Source organism: Heterodontus francisci, chromosome 11, assembly GCF_036365525.1.
Source record: "Heterodontus francisci isolate sHetFra1 chromosome 11, sHetFra1.hap1, whole genome shotgun sequence".
Classification (NCBI taxonomy): domain Eukaryota; kingdom Metazoa; phylum Chordata; class Chondrichthyes; order Heterodontiformes; family Heterodontidae; genus Heterodontus; species Heterodontus francisci.
Genome location: NC_090381.1, coordinates 79,864,538 through 79,885,799, shown reverse-complemented (window position 1 = coordinate 79,885,799; position 21,262 = coordinate 79,864,538). Strand labels below are relative to the sequence as shown.

Sequence of the window (21,262 nt, the reverse complement as noted above, 5' to 3'; positions counted from 1 at the left end):
CACCTGCCAAGAATGAGGCACATTAATTTTGTCATGAACTGGAGTGAGGGGAGGACTTGTTGAACAGATTGGCTGTGGTTGTTAAGGGACGTTTGCATATTGGCAGACAGTGTTTGGAAGGACAAAGCAGCCATTCCCCTGACATTCAACCCACAATGGACTTTTGATCACCAGATGTTGAAGGTGGGGAGCTCGCATTCCAGGTTGACTGCTAATTTGGCCGAATACACAAATGGACATGGACAAACCAGCTAGTCACATGACTAACCTGCTGGGCAACCTGAGTTTTTTCAATTTGTACAGTTTGGGCAGAAAGTCTGTTTGCTCCTGGACTGAGAAGATCTCTCTCCTGTCTGCTCCCATCTCTTTCTCACAAGCCTCTAAATCGACTGAAGACACTTGAACCCCAAAAGAGAAAAGTCTCCTACAGCAAACAAGGTTTAAGAAGAATTACTGGGCCCCAACAAAAAGCAAGATGTACCTACAATCAAGGACTCTCGAGTGAGCTCAAAGAACCATAACAACAACTCTTCAGATATTGCCTCAAACCTTTCCACTTTATTTTTCTTCTGCTCTTTTCTGTCTCTATTTCCATGTGTGTATTGCATATGCATGCTAGCATGGGGCATGACGTGTATCTGTAGGCGTTAGCTGAATTAGAGTTTAAGTTTAATAAATTTCAACTTTTCTTCTTTAAACCTAAGAAAACTTGCTTGTGCTGGTTTCTGCCTTATAGTTGGAAAAAGGTGAACAAGGATTCACCAAAGGGGAGCTAAAAACACAATGTGTTTAAAATTAAACCCTGTTACAGTAAGACCAGGTGAAGAACGAAAGGGAACCCTAGACCTCTTTCTCCCCAGGTTTTAATATTCACGTGCATGCCACATATGACAGCAAATGTCTGGAGTGCTTAATCTGGATACAGTAGGGTTATACAGAAATTGATATTTTTGCCATTTTCTAAAAATAAGAGGTTAGAACACTTTTTCTGCTGGAGTTGTAACAATCAGGCATTGACAGGCAATGATCCATCACCTTGAAGAAAATGTTTTAATTTCATCCCCCATTTCCTTTCACACGCAAGATCCATTACAAGAGTTCGGTGGTAATCCCATTTTGTACAATGAAAGCATTGGTCTCTGACGTCTTGGAGGTGAGTGTTGGTCAATCTCTTTGTCTGCTCCACTGTTTGAACCTTTTACTCAATTGGTGGTGGCCTACAGCAAGGGTCAGCAACGTGTCCGTACACAGACACCTGTGTCCATGGTAAAAGATTTTGAGGTCCATGAATTGTAATTTCAGGGATGAGAAATTTCCAATTGGCTTCTTCAGACTAGCTTTAGAAAAAAAAAATCGCAAGTGTCAGTTTCACAGCTGACAGGTGCTGAGAGAGGGAACAGCGGTTTCTGAACTTCGGACAGCTTTGGGGTTTTCCGGCAGGTTTCCAATTTTTTTAAAAGCCCGCCAGAAAATTCCGAATCTGTCCAAGTTCATAATTTGCTGTTCCTGCTCTCAGTAACGATCAGAGGGAGAGAGCAAGAGAGGGGGAGGGAGAGAGAGAGGGCGAGAGCGAGAGAGAGGGGGGAGGGAGAGGAGGGAGGGAGAGAGAGGGTCGAGCGAGAGATAGAAGGGGTGGAAGAGGACAGAGATGGACACAGAGTGGACAGAGATGGACTCCGAGAGGGGACAGAGAGGGGTAAGAGATGGACACAAAGAGGGGATAGGGATTGACACATAGAGGGAGAGAGAGAGAGCTAGTGAGAGGTAAGAGAAAGAGATCAAGATCATGGCAGACAGACAGATAATCCATCCGGATTCTCCACATTGCTGCATCAATTGTGTAGACAGACACTTACTACTTGTGTAAGCAAAACAATGCCAGCTATTTCACTAAATAGGGAGAAATGCATTTTAAATTGGACTGTGTTTTGCTAGCATTAGGTTGGTTATACACTTTATATACAGATTAATTGCCGCCATGTCCGTGGCTGAGTCAATAATTTTGTCAAAAGTCCGTGGTGCAACATGTTGCTGTCTATCCCTGGTCTGCAGAATAATGTTTTGCAACTCCAACAGAGTGAAAATGTGTTGTGCAGTGTTAGCATACACACATGTTAATGTACTCTTATAAAATTCGTTTTTATTTGCTTTTTAGTGGACGCATTAACCTGTGCTATGCACAAAACAAACAAACAAAGAAGCTTCAAAGGGACTTGTTAACGCAATCGTATGCTAGTATTGTGCAGTGCGATTTTACCCCACCACCTGTGTCATGTTTAAACATGGTTGGATCAATGATGAAATAACGTTTACTTTAGGTTGCAGTTACACCCCAGATCCAGTCTCAGACTGTATCTGTGCAGTGTGGACCTTCAGTGAAGCATTGTACTTTGGGGCAGCTTTTTACTGTTTGAACTAAGATCGGCGACAGAGGGCACTGAGTGACTACATGCTTGGAGATCTGCTAATCTGCAATGTTATAAAAAGCGGACGAACGCTAAAAAGATTGAAAAGTCAGATTCTAAACCACAAGGAAGCCCAGTGGATCACCTGGCACTTTTCAGGTGCAGTTTTAAGCTGGATTTATAACGCTGGCAGTGTGTCAAACTCAAGCGAGCCTCCTGGTTGAGTATCGTGGCGGGAGAGGTGACTGCCATTTTTGCATTGGTGTGAATGCGAACCGCGGATGACAATGCACCCTTAAGAAATGCTTTAGATCTCCCCGAAACTCCACCTATAAGGAGATCGAACACGGGTGGAGCCAAGGGCGATGCACTTTTCAATTACTTATTGCATCAAGATTTATGCTATTTATTTTCAAACTACCATGTAATAAAATTGAATCATTTTTAGCAGTTCAGTGTAAATATTAAAGGGCATTGAGATCCCTTGTTCATTGAACCTGCGTCTGACAGCGACTGAAGCTGGTGCCAAGTGTGAGAAAACAACAGCAAAATGCATCAGAAATACAATGAAAAGAAGCGACCCTGGGTGACCACTGGGACTGTGGGCTACAGGCTCCTTCCGACAGGACAGGTCAACTCGCTTTCTCAATTCATTAAAGAAATTCTACTCAACTTCACATCAAAACACAAAAGGACAAACTCCCCCCCCCCCCTCCACCCCCAAACACTATACATTGATAGGAGGGAAAAGATTTCAGAGGCGCTCAGCACATTTATCTGAAACAAAACTAAACATGCTGCATATATGAAATAAGACCGATCCACAAGTGCTGCCTTTTTATTATTTTAATGGAAAGATATGAATGCTTTCAGCAGCAATGTCTGCCTGGATACTGCACCCTGCATCGTTGCTCGCTGCCTCTGGTTTTGCTGTGTACTTTCAGCAGGCTACCGACAGGCTCCGTCAGCCGCCACTTTGTCCAATAACAACGAGATACAGAACTAGCGAACAGCCCCCCCATCCCCCGCCCCCCGATCGTCCATAAAAGATGAGGCTGGCAGCTTCAGCAAACTCAGAGTTCGCCGCACGCTACGTACAGTGGCGTTTGGTGCGTGTTGCGGCGACTGTACAAGAGCCCGGGAGAGAGCAGATCAACCCAGCCAGGGGGCAATCGCAGCGCCTGTTCATTGCCTGTCTTTTTAAGACACCGTCCTTGCGAATTCATTGCCGGGAAAGCTTTAAGTTTTCAGATCCTGCGAGTTCAATTTCCATGAGGTACTGTGGAAATGTTTCCAGTCTGGAACAAGGGTTAATTTTTTCACCTAAAAGCGCCGATTATGGGGTGTATAGGCTCCAAAACAACAATTGGTAAGCTCTGCTTTCTTATTGTGGACAGGGCAGGGTACAGGGTATACTTCTGATGCGCGGCCTCGAAGGCAGTAATCATAAGCAAAGAAGTGTAGTCTGCTAATTCGATATTTGAAGGAGCAGCCTTGCTGAGTAAAGTGCAGTTTTAAGCAGACAACGTGGAGCGACTCCTCTGCAGCTTTAATGTTCTCCAGCAATGCTGTTCGTTGACAGGGCTGGATAGAAGGGTCCCTTGTATATGCGGTATATTGTTTCCTCTCCATTCTCTCTTTTACTTAGCAACGACACTGACCCTTAACTGCACAAACCCAAGTATTTAAGTGCTCTTAATCTAGCCTTGCTTTGTACGGGACCAATTAGTATGCAACCATGATTTCTGTTACCAAGTAACAGACCTCACTCACTCAGAACCCTGTCGCCTTTATTTTGCCCACCGAAACACTGGAGATATTTTACGCGACCGGGTCAGAATTGCTTTTATTTCAATAATCGATTTGGACAAATTGTTTCAAAAATGGTTGTTTTTTTATCTTCCATTTCTCAACAATTGTGTAACCTAAATCGCCCGTTTCAATGTTAAAATCTGATAGCGCCCATGATCCAGCTTCATATATACCCATTGGACAAGCGAGGGAAAGTCTTCAGATCGCCGCCTTTGACTTTATTTGCCCAACCTTTATTGAAGAAGCAGGGCATCGCAATTGCTTTCGATAGAAGACGACATTTCACTTCAGATCTTAGATTGGAGAGTTTTGGTGAAAATTAATTAGAAACATCACATTGTGCTGAAACAGAGCAGAGTAAATCCGTGTTATTAAATATTTAAATATCACTTACAGTTTCAAAGAAGCATGTTACAAGTGAGATCACCATCCCAGATAGTGTACTTCACGTACCAGGAGTTTATTTACGCCTGCTTTCTCAAGAAAGGTGCTAGCTAGTAGTAATATTCATGTATGGAGGCTGTGGAATATTGTATTGTGAGCCTAAGTCAACACTGGCGCCTGAGTTAAACGAGAGGATATTGGACTTGATGAAATTGGATGCGGTGGTGAGATGAACTTTACAGAACCATTGGTTCGTTGCTTCGATAAATGAAATGGGAATATCGGGTAAATCAGACAGCGAACAGAATTGGTGTCGGCCACCGATAGCGACATCTTTCATTTGGGCGTGGCTCATCTTGAAGGCGCCGCTTCTTCCACTGACTGCTCATTCATTGTACATCTGGCCACTAATATCCGTGCACAAATGTACGGCGATTGAGACATGATCCAACACAGCATTCTGACCGCAAGGCCAGCAGCTCTGCGCCAGTGAGAACGCACACCAGTGAAGGATGGACTCACTGGATGGCGAGGCTCGTGTTGTTGCAAAGACGAGCAAAGCTGGGCATGAGCAAAGCAAATCAATGAAGTCCTGATAAATGCCTTTAAAACACGACATTTTGCAATCGGTAAATGTCATCACATAATTTGAAGAGTTGTCCAGACTATTATTGTTCTCTGCAGAGAGCATGGTTCTCTCCCTGCCATTACCAGAATAGATATTTCCTTATTTTTGTTTTAAATTTGATTTCTAATACATTTAGACCAGTTTAACAATCTTAATACATCTATATTAATACAATCTTGGTTTTTGACCATTTAGGCTAAGATGATTTGCTATGGATTATAAATAGGCAGCCGATCAGCAGGTGTTCCAGACTTTGCTCATATATGATCCCTATTTTAATCTCAAAATACCGGGAGCAGTAGTAAGCGGCCATTTTCTCTCCAGGGAGTATTAAGAATTGACTTCAATAAGGAGTACAGTTACCATGAAAGCGGCTGACAGTTACACTGGAGGCACTCGGTCTTTCCCATCGGGAGGTTTTTCTTCCGTCCTTTATTTGTTAGATGATTAGATCCTGGGGGAATACTTGCTGTGCGTCACTTCATGTTTTTTTTGCCAAATTACGAGGATTACAGATTTATAAAGATTGAGAAAACGGATGAATCCAGAGACATTGTTATTCAGCCGCCTACTTTTAATGAAAATATGTCACGTATTGATCTACAGTCATTTGATTGCTAGGATCAAGAGATTTCAGATAGCCAGCGGTGCTGAATTAACAGCGAATGCGCTCCGCACGGATGGTTTAGAATTGTTCCTGACCAAATAGTATTCAGCACTTGTAACAAAGCAGAAATGTGTATGAGTTCAGTGCAGCCGGTTTGCTTTTCTGTCACCAATAAATGTCCACCTCCAGCTGCTTGCTTAGTAGATTCTCTCCGCTTTCCCGCCTCCCTATTTTGTGAATAAAGCCAAATTGTTCATACGGCTGCATTGAATTGAAAACACACGCCTTGTAGGAGTCTCCTGCTCCGCACTAAATACAGCTGATTTTCATCTCACCTGTGTAGAGATTTGTGCAGCCACACTATGTAGCCTTGAAGTCTGGTAAGTCTGGCAGTATAATGTAGGCCTTTGAGGAAGACCAAACTTCGCCATTGACTTAGAAAAGTGAGAGAGACTGATTAAGACTACTTGTTGATCTCAGAATCACAGAACTGTTACAGTGCAGAAGGAGGCCATTCGGCCCATCGTGTCTGCAATGGCTCTCCGAAAGAGCAATTCACTCAGTTCTGTTCCCCCGCCTTCTCCCCGTAACCCTGTAACCCTGTACATTCTTCCTTTTCATGTAACAGTCCAAATCCCTTTTGAATGCTTCAGTTGAACCTTCCTCCACCACACACTCAGGCTGCACATTCCAGACCTTAACCACTTGCTGTGTGAAAAAGTTTTTCCTCATGTCGCTTTTGCTTCTTTTACCCATTACTTTAAATCCGTGCCCTCTCATTCCCTACTCTGTTTAGACCCTTCATGATTTTGAATACCTCTATCACATCATCTCTCAGCCTTCTCTTCTCCAAGGAAAACAGCCCCAACTTCTCCAATCTATCTTCATAACTGAAGTTCTTCATCCCTGGAACCATTCTCGTGAATCTTTTCTGTATTCGCTCCAATGCCCTCACATCTTTCTTAAAGTGCAGCACCCAGAACTGGATGCAGTAATCCAGCTGAGGTCACACTGGTATCCAATATAAGTTCAACATAACTTCCTTGCACTTGTACTCTATGCCCTTATTAATAAAGCCCAGGATACTGTATGATTTATTAACCACTCTCTCAACCTGTCCTGCCACCTTCAATGACTTATGCACATATACACCTAGGTCCCTCTGCTCCTGCACTCCCTTTAGAATTGTACCCTTTATTTTATATTGTCTCTCCATGTTCTTCCTGCCAAAATGAACCACTTCAGATTTCTCTGCATTGAACTTCATCTGCCACTTGTCCGCCCATTCCACCAACTTGTCTATGTCCTTTTACAGTTCTACATCATCCTCCTCACAGTTCACAATGCTTCCAAGTTTCATATCATCTGCAAATTTTGAAATTTTGCCCCGTACACCAAGGTCTAGGTCATTAATATATATCAGGAAAAGCAAGGGTCCCTGACCCCTGGGCAACTCCATCATAAACCTTCCTCCAGCCCAAAAAACATCCGTTAATCACTACTCATTGTTTCCTGTCACTCAGCCAATTTTGTATCCATGTTGCTACTGTCCCTTTTATTCCATGAGCTATAACTTTGCTCACAAGTCTGTTGTGTGGCACTGTATCAAACACCTTTTGAAAGTCCATGTACATCACATCAGCTGCATTGCCCTCATCAACCCTTTCTGTTACCTCCTCAAAAAACTCCAGCAAGTTAGTCCCTAAACATGATTTTCCCTTAAGAAATCCATGCTGGTTTTCTTTACTTAACCCGCATTTGTCCATGTGACTATTAAGTTTGTCCTGGATTATTCCTTCTAGAATTTTCCCCACCACCGAAGTTAAACTGACTGGCCTGTAGTTGCTGGGCTTATCTTTATGCTCTTTTTTGAACGAGGGTGTAACATTTGCAATTCTCCAGTCCTCTGGCATCACCCCCGAGTCGAAGGAAAACTGAAAAATTATGGCCAGTGCCTCCGCGATTTCCACCCTCCCTTCCCTCAGTATCCTTGGCTGCAGCTCATCCAGTCCTGGTGCTTTATCCACTTTAAGCACAGACAACCTATCTAATACGTTCTCCTAATCAATTTTAAACCCTTCTCATGTCTGCCTTACCTTCTCTTTCACCATTGCCTGGATTGCATCTTCTTCCTTGGTAAAGACAGATGCATAGTATTAATACCTCAGTTATGCCCTCTGCCTCCACGCGTAAATCCCCTTTATGGTCCCTAATCAGTCCAACTCCTCCTTTTACCATCCTTTTACTATTTATATGCCTATAGAAAACTTTTAGGTTCCCTTTTATGTTAACTGCCAGTCTCTTTTCATGCTCTCTCTTTGCTTCTCTCATTTGCCTTTTCATTTCCATTCTGGACTTTCTATGTTCAGCCTGGTTCTCAATAGCATTTTCTACCTGGCATCTGTTATAAGCACACTTTTTCTTCTTTATCTTAATCTCTACCTCTTTTGTCATCCAGGGAGCTCTGAATTTGTTTGCCCTACCTTTCCCCTTTAAGGGAACATACCTTGACTGTACCTGGACTATCTCTTCTTTGGTTCTCTGGTTGTATAATCGTGTGCTTTGTTGTAAAAGCTTGTTGCAGTTAAAACTCAAAACCTTCATGAAAGATTTGCTGAAACAACAATCGTAATTGTAAATGAAATGATGAAAATAGAGCTAAAACATTTACAAATTATGAATCAATGCGAGAAGAAAAGGATGGGCAAGATATTATTCATTGCATAAATTTGCTGGTTATGTTTCTGTGCTTTCTCTCTACTTTCTGGTGATCAACTTGAATTAGAATAGCACGTGTATTTCAGACTTGTAAGCAGATAGAGGAATGTTGCTTTGTATGACTGTGTAAGAAATAAAGAAAATCAAGGCTGAGAAGAGATCAGTGAACCATTTTCTTAAATGCTCCCATTATGGTGTTTAATTGTGTTTGAGCAACTCAATTATTTGTCTCTGTTATCTGGTTTGGCAGTTTATTCAAAACATTTCTCACTCTGAGTGAAGGAGTTTCTTCATGACATCTGTTCCAAAACTGCTTTTCACTAATTCCCCTTAATGTGGTTTGGTCCTACTTTCCTGGTGTACTTTGAGAATATTGCCTCACCTTATCTATATATAAATAGTGCATATGAAGAAAGGGGAGAATAGTTCTATTCATTTGTAACATTTGAATTGATCAATATTTTCCAGCATAATATAGTGTTGGCATGATTTTTCTATTGTAATATAGCAATCCGGTTTATTTAATTGAAAACACGGGCCTCCTTGTGTTAGATTTACAGTATGTTCATCTGTATTTACTGTACACTGGACCAGCGTTGATTTTTGTCAGCAGAATGCAGTGAAGTGTTCATGTGGATAACTACTGCATTTATACTGAAATCATCTTCACTACGGGTGATGCTCCCTTCCCCATACCTTTTAACTGACAAATTTCTAACTAGAATTAGTGGCGGGTGATAAACAATCAGCATCTGATATGTACATTTAGGCTACAGGGTAAATAACGCACTAAGGTGCTACGTATAAAATGGAGTTTGATTTGTTTCGGCTTCCAGTTGTAAAAATATATTTTCTAACAAAGTCAATGTTTATTCGACCGTGCTAATTGCCTCACATGACAACAGTAGAAGGAACATCGCAGGGTACATCTCTGCTTTCCTGCTATTTTAGAAGCAGACAGGAAAAGCAAACATCAGCCCAACAGTGTCAGTTGTGTGTTAGAGGAGAGCTGGTGGTCCATGATTAATTATTAAATATGAAGGGTGTAATTCTAAACATGTAAATGTTTTATGCCCAAGAATGTTGTTTCTAACACATTGTGTGGACCCCTTTCGAAATTCCAGTTAGACGTTACTTTGAGTATCCAGAGCCCGCGTGTCGAGATTGCTTGCTGTGTTCCTCGCTTCCATTATATGTTGCCTGTATCAGTTGCAAATAAAATTGCAAATCGATGCGTTTCCTTGGCAACCTTCATTGCTGTGTCCCAGTATTGTGCTAATCTGCCCAGAATCTCAGCATGCTGTTGTGTTTTAGAGAGAGCAAGTCAGCAGGGCTGTTTAGACCTGTGCGCACACAGCCAAAGGAGATTTTACGATATCTACGTCTGTTTTACAAACAAATTGATTCAAATACACCGATTTAACTTACAAGATACTGGAACAAAACAGTACCAGTTTCTTAAGTCTTATGGACACATGTATGTATTTCACCTGTTACAAATTTGGAATTTGGAACTTGTTCAGTTTGTATTATCGTGGCAATTGGCTTTAGGTATGCCAAGAACAGAAGAATCAGGAAAACCCAGAACAATTAGTTGTATATTTCAGCGTTGCTAAGCATCTATTTTCTCAATATCCTCAATGAATGTAGTGTTGCATTCTGTCTTTCACAGTGGCAGTTGATACTACCTTACGTGTGGAGTGGAAGGAAGTGAAGTCAGCTGCAGCTCTCTTTCCATTGGGAAATACTACAACTTCTCTAGTGCAAAGGCTAGCACACCAGACATCAGTAGACAGCCCGGAAACTGCTGAGGTGCTGCTTTTTCCCTTTTGGATATGCACTTATAGAACAAAAAGTAACAATTGTAGTACAGTGATACAGATTTTAAACTGGTAAATTCATGATTCCTCTGTAAATGACAATCAATATTAATCTTTTGGGGGAAATCAGGAAAATGAGATAGATACTTAAATCGTTTTAAAAATATGCTAAAATACATAAACCTAAATATTTTAACTGAGTAAGATTTCCTGTTGATGTGTTTTCTAGTTTGACTTTCTGTTGGAATGCATACACTGGCATCTCTGAGTGATGGAATGGATGGCCATGTATTCTGTTTTTGGAATGGAAGACCATCTTTTCAGAAATTTCCCTTTATTAGTTTAATGTAATTTCCTTGGATTACAGCAGTTTTGTATTATGAGTTTATTTTGAAATACTGAGTTGATCTGCTCAAACTTTCACCTTATATATCTTATATGTGCATGCTTTATCAAAAATATAAGTGACAAGTCTCACAGGAACATTTCTCATACAGTGTTACTAGTTGGTTAAGATTATGTCTGATTGTTCAATTATCTCTGATTATTCATACTTTTAATAAGCAATGCCACAAATGCTACAATGTAATACCAAAGTTGGTTTGCTAAAGCTAGTAACTTCAGTCCTCTTTCACTCAGTTTAAATGAGTGCTCTGCATTCATTTCCAATGGCCTATTCCTTTCTAAATGTGTCTGTTGTGGAGATGTTTAATATTGGGGTTATGAATGTTTTCTGTTTGTGTATAAATCTAGAAATGCATGTTTTGCATCAAACGCCAGAAGTGCTGATATAACCAACCTAATAACTTATACTTGTATACTCCAACTGTTTCTCGCTAGTATGTTACTTTAAGACTAATTCCTGTAATGATCATGTATCTCAACAATTTTGTCAGACAAAAGCATAATTGATCTTATACTAACAATGTGGACCAAAAACATATTGGTTGTTCCATAATTAAAATTCTACAACCACAGTAAATTATTCTTTACTATGACAATAGTTATGAACAGAAAAGCCTACTTATGTCCTCACAACTTCACAGTGCATCTCAACTAACTTAAGTGATTCATTACAGTTTTAAGTAGCTCTTTTTAATATGCTTTCTTTTATTTTTCCATTTTATGAACTTATTGCAGAACCATAAAGAGTAGATCATAGGTCTTATTCAGCAGGGATTTTTATTTCCTATGTTAACACACTCATGTAAAATTACTTTGCTTTCTATCTTAATGCAATTGTTACCTGCTTAATGGATTATACAATTTTTTTCTGTAATGCACCCTCCACATTTCTTGAAATTCCCATGAAAACAAATATTTTGATGGTATTTGTGCTGATCAAGGAAGTCCTGGAAAAAGTAACACATTCCCATTTCAGGCATTCATTGTTGGCATACAGAGCAATGTGAGGCTCCGTCTAACTTACCATAGTGGCTCAAAAATTGCAATGGCAAGCCAACCAGTGGTTAGCACCGCAGCCTCACAGCTCTAGTGACCCGGGTTTGATTCTGGGTACTGCCTGTGCAGAGTTTGCAAGTTCTCCCTGTGACCGCGTGGGTTTTCACCAGGTGCTCCGGTTTCCTCCCACAGTCAAAGATTTGCAGGTTGATAGGTAAATTGGCCATTGTAAATTGCCCCTAGTATTGGTAGGGGAATTAAGGGAAGGTGGGGATGTGGTAGGAACATGGTATTAATGTAGGATTAGTATAAATGGGTGGTTGATGGTCAGCACAGACTCGGTGGGCCGAAGGGCCTGTTTCAGTGCTGTATCTATATAAAAAAAACAATATCAATGATATTTTGCGTAGCGAATTGCTGAAAGTGCAGGATGGAAATGGCACAGTGCATTCTACAGAGCATTTGGGATCTGAGTGAACAGAGCAAGCAACTGTATATCTCCTTAACCAATCAGATTGAAGGATTGTGGAATTAACAGCACAAGGTCTAAACAAGGAACTTCACAACATTCAATGCATTTGAGTGGGGAGCCAGAAAGCGAAATGCCTTTCTCGCAAAGCCAATGTCGGAGCCTGAATTCCTGTGGCATTTGAACGTAAATAACAGAGAACGCTATCAGCCTTGCTGTTATTTTGACAGGAACTTTTGAGCCAATGTGTTTTAGCCCCAATTCAAAGGTACCTTAACTCTTCTTCTTCTTTGGCCTCCTTGTCTCGAGAGACAATGGGTAAGCGCCTGGAGGTGGTCAGTGGTGTGTGGAGCAGCGCCTGGAGTGGCTATAAAGGCCAATTCTAGAGTGACAGGCTCTTCCACAGGTGCTGCAGAAAAATTTGTTTGTCGGGGCTGTTACACAGTTGGCTCTTTCCTTGCGCCTCTGTCTTTTTTCCTGCCAACTGCTAAGTCTCTTCGACTTGCCAGACTTTAGCCCCGCCTTTATGGCTGCCCGCCAGCTCTGGCGAACGCTGGCAACTGACTCCCACGACTTGTGATCAATGTCACAGGACTTCATGTCGCGTTTGCAGACGTCTTTAAATCGGAGACATGGACGGCCGATGGGTCTGATACCAGTGGCGAGCTCGCTGTACAATGTGTCTTTGGGGATCCTGCCATCTTCCATGTGGCTCACATGGCCAAGCCATCTCAAGCACCGCTAACTCAGTAGTGTGTATAAGTTGGGGATGTGGGCCGCCTCGAGGACTTCTGTGTTGGAGATACGGTCCTGCCACCTGATGCCAAGTATATTCTCCGGAGGCAGCGAAAATGGAATGAATTGAGACGTCGCTCTTGGCTGACATACGTTGTCCAGGCCTCACTGCCATAGAGCAAGGTACTGAGGATACAGGCTTGATACACTCGGACTTTTGTGTTCCTTAATTACTGCTCCAAAATGTGATATTTATCTATTTCCTACACCAGCCATTCCAGTGTCTGTTTTCAGCGAGGTTGCCAATTTACATGCTAAGATAACTTGGAGGTAATTTTCATCTTCACCCCTTAGGCAGTAAATTGGTAGAGTGGATCACCTGCCCATTATAAGAGCCAGCCCAGTTGTTCATTTTCATTATGATACTAAAATGGGCGGAAATCTGTTCAATCAGTTTACCACCCCAAGCAGTGAAGGTGAAAATGATCCCCATTGTTTCAGCTGGCTCTTCTATCTAATGAGCAGTTTTCTTTCCAGGTGTCAATTGAGCTGAGTGAAAAAAGGTTTCCCCCTTACAAGATTACAGATTCAATTTTGGTATCCATCTATTGACCAGTTGACAGACTTTTAGCAATATCGATTGATGGGGAAGATGAAAATATTTAACTTTACATTTTCTAATATCAAGACAAAACAAATAAGAAATAATAAAGGAGATGATAAAGGCAATGAGGAAGAAGACAGTACAGAAGCAATTATATTGGCTGTTCAGAGTTTGTATGTTTTATTTTTTCTTTTTTTTCTTTTGGGCCTCCTTATCTCGAGAGACAATGGATACGCGCCTGGAGGTGGTCAGTGGTTTGTGAAGCAGCGACTGGAGTGGCTATAAAGGCCAATTCTGGAGTGACAGGCTCTTCCACAGGTGCTGCAGAGAAATTTGTTTGTTGGGGCTGTTGCACAGTTGGCTCTCCCCTTGCGCCTCTGTCTTTTTTCCTGCCAACTACTAAGTCTCTTCGACTCGCCACAATTTAGCCCTGTCTTTATGGCTGCCCGCCAGCTCTGGCGAATGCTGGCAACTGACTCCCACGACTTGTGATCAATGTCACACGATTTCATGTCGCGTTTGCAGACGTCTTTATAACGGAGACATGGACGGCCGGTGGGTCTGATACCAGTGGCGAGCTCGCTGTACAATGTGTCTTTGGGGATCCTGCCATCTTCCATGCGGCTCACATGGCCAAGCCATTTATTAATACAGTAAAAATACCATTATTGCTGTAATGCTATATAATTCTTGAACTTTTCACAGTGTGAAGTGACAAGCTTGAAATCATTCAGGGCATACAGAATTCCTTGGAGATGTGCGCACTGTAAGGGTTAAAAGAGGGTGAATATCTCATAATATCTCAGCTGGCCATAATGCAGAGTTACAATATATCACAGTAAATCATGGAATCTTTCTCATTCTATCTGATCAAGGTAAGTAACTTATGTGAATTGCATGGCTGTTAGGCAGTGCTGTATGAGATTTAGAAATGTAATGAAAGCCTAGGGGAGTTAACACTAGTGTGTAAAACAGATCCTTTGGGACAGACAAGACTGAATCTTGTAGATGAACCACTGAATAAACAAGCAGTTACTGTGTTTAACTGTTGGTGGATTGCATACACAAGCATCTTTAGATTCTTATAATTTCTTTTCTTTATTTGTTACATAACTGTGTAAAATTCAACTAGAATACTAGAAACTAATTAATGAGCAGCTCCAGAAAGGAATACATTTTTATGCATCCTTTTTAATGAAAAATTAGAAATAATACTATGCTTAAAAGTAGCAATATTTTAAATGCAGCTTTGATTTTGATCATCTTTAAATTTAGTCTAACATTGTATATTGTCAGGAAATTATTAGAACTAGGATTGTAGGTGGTGGATAATAATGAAGAAAATGCAAATTAAAAAGAAAAGAAAAATTGTTTAACACAACATCTAGTTATCTCGGCGGATTCTGTTTTTAAAAAAATGTTATTTCCTCATCTGAAGGCACTGATCTCTGTTCAATTATGGCTTTCTGGGTGCTGACACCTTGCACAAAAATGTGTGAACCTAAACACTGAATGTTGGTAGATGATTTGATCATGACCCTATGCTAGGCTGGATTACGGGTGAGTCCCATCCTTTCCTCACCCGGTATCCACGTGTGCCGTTTCCTGCGGTAGTCACTGGATTCTAATTTTTCGGTGGATCTTTCTTTTCTCTTGCCTATCCCAGGAGCAGAAAGTCCAATTTTGGGGTTGTTTCTGTTGCCTGAGCTAAGATCAGCTAATTTAGCAGACTGGGATCCGTGCTGTCCACTTCCACACTGGGCAATACATATACCAGCTGGTTTCATGGTAAATTGACAAGATTGAAGACATTTCCTCTCTGCTATATGCAACAGAAGGATTGTTCTGCCATATTTGGTTTAACCACTGGGTGGCTCCTCAAACAAGTATTTGCAGAGCATCACAACTGCATTTGCTACTGCAGTAAGAAAGCCAATGCCAGATTATGTTTTACAGCATTTGGTTTTAGAAGAGTTGCTTTTTAAATAGTGATCTTATCCTCCCAGTCAGTTTTACATTTCAAAGAGGAAACCACGGATATTTAGTTGAAACAATTCAGAATTAAATATGTGTCTTGTCACATTAGTACAGTCTGTGGGAGAAATCAGTCCATAGTTTCTGGTTACTATGAAATGCACTATCGTCGTGAAGGATGTGGCATGTTCTGAAATGGTTTGGGTGCAAATGAGTGAAGAAATAACTAATTCAGAGTGTGTCTTGTTTGATGGAACTCCTCTTGTTTTGGAAGTCCCTTTTTTTAGTCTTAACTAATTGAAATTGATCATATGGTAGGTGGCTTATGTGTGATGACACAATGAGCTGCTAACTAGAGCAGTTGCCTTCTTAGCATTGTTTTTTGAACTCTGAGTGCTGCGTCTTTATGTAGCTGAAATACTGCCCAAGATTTGCATTTAAGATTCTTACAAATACACAATGTAACGCTGTTTCATGGCTAGGTTTGGCTCAATTAATGGTTGCTTCCCTGCTGTTAATTCTATCTTTTTAAGTTTTCAGTTTGGTTATATTGCTGGAACGAAGAGTTGAAAATAAATAGTATGCAAAATGTTTCAGTTCAACAGACTGTAAGGTAGAGATTTCTATTTTAGGGAAGTAAGACGTTTTGTGCTATAGCTATGTTTTAGATGTTTCTGCATTACAATAACATGGCATTAGATCAAAAAAAGTTTTCTTAGTCAAATATCTTCTATAAATAAAGTAATGAACAGTAGCTCTGTCCTTTTTTCTTTTTTGATGCATTTACAACATTTGAAATCTCAGAAGATAGCTTTGCTTCATGCTGATTGTGTTTGCTGATCTACAATTAGCTTCTGGTCCAGAAATGCCTAAATTTAAAAATTCTGATCCTTGTGCTCAAATCTCTCCCTATTTCTATAACTTCCTTCAGCTGTACAACCTTCTGAAATCTCTGCATTCTTCTAATTCTGGCCTCTTGCACATACCCGATTTTCATCACTCCACCATTGGTGCCCGTGCCGTCAGATGCTTAGGTCCTAAACTCTGGAATTCCCTCCCTAAACATCTCAGCCTCTGCATCCCTCTCTCTCCTCTGTTAAGACTCTGTTTAAAACCTACCTCTTTGACTCCACTTACTATCATCTTTCCTAAGGTGGCCACATGACTCGGTGTCAAATTGTGTCTGACAATGCTCCTGTAAAGCATGTTGGGATGTTTTTACTACATTAAAGAGGCGATATAAACACAAGTTTGTCATTGTCATTGTAACTGTCCTTGTTGAAGATCTAGACTGAAGCTGCATGGAAGGTCCAAAGAAAGTTATATCATCTGAGGGTTAATGATAGAATCCTAATCACTGCAGTTGTTATGAAAGTGCTACTGTTTTTGTTAAAAATATTTTTTGAGGAATTCGTAGTCAAACTGAAGAAATGTTGGACCAGTTTTTTTCAAGAGGGTCATCAAGAGGACACTGATAGAACTAATTTGGAGACAACGTTTACTGGCTGTCACACGACTCTAGTTAAAAATAGAACAGAAACCCTGGTAATTGGGGAAGATGTGTGCAGAGAAGTGACAGTTGCACGCCCCTTGACAGGACAGGCCTGGGAGCAGCAGCGCGCACTTGAGAGAGCAGCAAACTTGCAAGCTTTTTGGTTGTAGTGTGTGTTTACATTCTGGAATGAGATAAAATTAGCGCCTGCTGCTGAAGAAGTGTCATGGAGGAAGAGACCAGATTCTTGCTGAACGTTTAAAGAGTCAATCATGCAGAAGGAGAAGAGAATTCCCAAGGAAGGAGAGAAGACCACAACCAAGCTCAGCTTTCCAGCACCTCATCTCGTCTCCTGTTTTTGAAGAAAGGCCTGCTAAATTAATTCTCAATGCCACCTGAAAAGAACTGTTATAAAAGATCCCAGTAACCCATCTACGTGCACTTGGAGGCAAGACTGTATGCCAGTTTTGGAACACAACATATCTCATCTGCTATTTTCTTCAAGAATGAGAAAGTATTGAGCTCAAGTGCTTTTTTTGGTCTGTATCAGAGCTCTGAACAAAAATCCCTTTTATTTTTCTGGTTTATCTTTGTGTGTGTGTGTGAGTGTTGGGGCTAAGGTACAAAGGGAATTTTAAAAATTCAATCTTTGTGTATACGCTTTACTTCATTACTGGTTAAGACCTGTTTTATAATAAACTGATAATTTTGTTATTCATTAAAGAAACCTGGTTAGTGTGTTTTATTCTGCGAATGATAGAATATATGATTGACCGTATCGGTAAGTGGGAAAATTTAAAAATATGTTGTGACCTGTGGAGAAGTGGGACTAGCATAAATAGTGCACTCCTCCCGCCTCGCCGTAACACTGTTTACATATTAATTTTCATAATTCCTAGAGGTTTTATCTGTAGTGGAGACAGCAGCATCACACAGTGATACTGCGATAGTTATCAGAAGTACTTTGTCTGATTCTTCCAGTTTAGTTAATCTAATAAAAATATCATAAAAGTAATAAATATGAATTTTCAGTGGTACTTAACAAGCCATTGTAGCTTTATAGCATATGTAATTGTTGGGATTTGTGTAATATTTTTGTAATATTTTTAACAGTGGTCCTTCTACTGATTTATAGGGAGTTACTGCTGGAATCAAAAGAAGTATTTAAAATGTCACAGTATCTGGCTATATCTATATCTGTGCATTCATGCATGTAGATATACAGTAATATTGAAAATAAGGTTTGTTGTAATGAAATATGGATTATGTTTCCATATGTATCTATTGATGGTATCATTACACTCCATGATCAAGTATGACACACATCCAATATCATGCAGTTTACCTGTATTACTGAACAGTTGCATTGACAATGAAACATAAAGACATACCTGCAACAGCTCCAGTTTGACCTTTCTATTTGTATAAGCTTTGGAGCAAGATTACCAAATGATTGTAAATTACTAACTCAGTAAGGACTGGTTTTATGCTGCTGATACCCTCAGTTTTCCCTTCCTCCCACAGTCAAAGGGTATTTGAAAGCCTTGTATCTCCTGACAAAAATTCCTGATTTATCTCATTGTCGCTGCTTAGTCATCGGCAATTTTGGAATTCGGAATGAGGCTGCTGCTTATGTCCCAGATTCATTCAGTTGAAGGATTTATATTGGGGAGGATTTCATCTCTGTGCTGTATAGAATCATAGAAACTTAGAGCACAGAAGGAGGCCATTCAATCTGTCTTGCCTGTGCTGGCTTTTTGAACAAGCTTTTTGCCCATAACCCTGCTAGTTTCTCACCTTCAATACCTATCCAATTTCCTTTTAAAATTATTTACGGAATCAGCTTCCACCACCTTTTCAAGTAGAGCATTCCAGATCCTGACAACTAAGTGGAAAAAAATTCTTCTCATCTCCCCTCTAGATCTTTTGCCAATGATTTTAAATCTATGGTTATTGACCCACTCCTCAGAGGGAATAGTTTTTCTCTATCTACTCTATCAAAACCGCTCATCATCTTGAAAACCTATGCTAAATCCCCTCTTAACCTTCTCTGTTCCAAGGAGAATAGTCCTAACTTTTGCAGTCTTATAAGTGAAGTCCTTCATCCCTGGTAACTTCCTAATATACCTCCTTTCGAAGGCCTTTACATCTTTCCTGAAGTGTGGTGCCCAGAATTGTCTCTAGTTGGGGCCTAACCAGTGATTTATAAAGTTCTAGCATGATCTCTTTGCTTTTATATTCTATTCCTCTATTTATAAACCCAAGTAGCCCATACTTCTGCCTCAACTCCACTATCATGCCCGCTCCCCATATCCCTTGATTCCCTGAGAGACTGAAAATCTATCCATCCCAGCCTTAAGTATACTCAACAATGGAGCATCCACAACCCCCTGGGGTAGAGAATTTCTAAGATTCATAACCCTTTGAGTGAAGGAGTTTCTCCTCACCTGAATCTTAAATGATTGATTTCTTAGCTTTAAACTCTGTTCTAGATTCCCCAGCCAGGGGAAACAACCTCTCAGTGTCAACCCTGTCAAGCCCCTTTAGAATCTTGTATGTTTCAATGAGATCACCTCTCATTCTTCTAAACTCCAGAGAGTATAGACCCAATTTACTCAGCCTCTTATCTTACTACCAAAGTGAATAACCTCACAATTGCCATTTTATACTTCATCTGCCATTTTGTTACCATTCGCTTAACCTGTCTATATCTCTTCACAGCTTTCATCTTCCAGACTCCCATGCCAATTTAATTTGTCCAGTATATATGAAGATTAAGTCCCGCACAATTATTACATTATTACATCACCTTTGTTAGAAGCTTTAATATATTTTTTTTAGATTAGAGATACAGCACTGAAACAGGCCCTTCGGTCCACCGAGTCTGTGCCGAACATCAACCACCCATTTATACTAATCCTACACTAATCCCATATTCCTACCAAACATCCCCACCTGTCCCTATATTTCCCTACCACCTACCTATACTAGTGACAATTTATAATGGCCAATTTACCTATCAACCTGCAAGTCTTTTGGCTTGTGGGAGGAAACCGGAGCACCCGGAGAAAACCCACGCAGACACAGGGAGAACTTGCAAACTCCACACAGGCAGTACCCGGAATCGAACCCGGGTCCCTGGAGCTGTGAGGCTGCGGTGCTAACCACTGCGCCACTGTGCCGCCCGAAATTTCTTGCTTAATGTTCTCTTCGATGGCATAACTACTGCTAGGGGTTCTATAAACTACACCGACCAGTGTTTTCTGACCCATTTTTTTCCTAATCTCCACCCATACTGATTCTACTTCCTGATCTTCTGAACCAAAATACTGTCTCAGGACTGACCTCATGTCATCTTTTACTATGAGGGCTACTGCTCCATCTTTTCTATTCTGTCTGTCTTTTTGAGATGTTGTCTACCCCGAAATATTTATTTCCCAACTTTGGTCACTTTGTAACCATGGCCAGAATTTTACCTCGGGACGGTGGCCCCACCCACTAGCCAAAAAGGCAAGGGGTGAGCCTCCTCTGCCGGGCCGGGAAGCCACACTGTGGTTTTACTTGGACCAGACCCTTAATTGGCTTCAGGCAGGACTTCTGGAGGTAGGCGGCCATTTGTCACTTCTTCTGCCGCTCATAAAATTGCAGCAGGGGTAGGAAGGCAATGGGAATGGCACCCCCGCCTCCCACTTTATTTTATGCCCCCCTGCCTCCCTGTCTGCTCCCACAGGGGTGGGGCGTAAAGTTCCAGCCCACGTCTCTGTAATGGCGATTAGGTCCAAATTATTTATCTCTATTTGTGTGAGTGCTTCATGCATTCAGATAAAGAGCCATTAATTTTTTTTTTACTACTATTCTTTGCATGGACCTTATTCACTGATGCACTATTATTGTTAAACTCTGTCCGTTCCTGTTCCACTCTGCTTGTCTTTACTCAAGTTGCTACACTGCTGTGTTGCCTTGACTTTTGTCTTTAGATTTCAAAATCTCCCTTCATCTGAGCCCTGCCTCCACCCCAGCTCTTTTACTTTAAAGCCCTATCTGCAGCCCTAGTTATATGATTTGCCAGGCCACTGATCCCAGCCCAGTTTAAGTGGAGCCCATCCCAATGGAACAGTTTCCTCTTTCCAGAGGACTTTGATAAGAGCTTTTTTGCTACTGTGACTGGGGTGGAAACCCAATTGGAGGGATTCCAATGTGGTGTTCTGTGAAT

At 41.0% G+C, this 21,262-nt stretch overlaps 1 protein-coding gene across 3 annotated transcripts in view; it reads left to right on the top strand.

Annotated features, from left to right (window-relative positions):
- The first annotated feature begins 3,499 nt into the window (after positions 1 to 3,499).
- Positions 3,500 to 21,262, top strand: part of LOC137374911 (protein FAM131A-like) — a 66,746-nt gene continuing 48,983 nt past the window's right edge. Inside the window, exons 1-2 of one of the 3 annotated variants that reach the window (XM_068041494.1) lie at positions 3,500 to 3,774; positions 10,227 to 10,366. In XM_068041494.1, the coding sequence (XP_067897595.1) occupies positions 3,744 to 3,774; positions 10,227 to 10,366 (171 nt within the window). In that variant the 5' untranslated portion in view covers positions 3,500 to 3,743. The remainder of the gene's footprint in view (positions 3,775 to 10,226; positions 10,367 to 21,262) is intronic. The other 2 variants (XM_068041496.1, XM_068041495.1) reach the window with 2 other exon arrangements.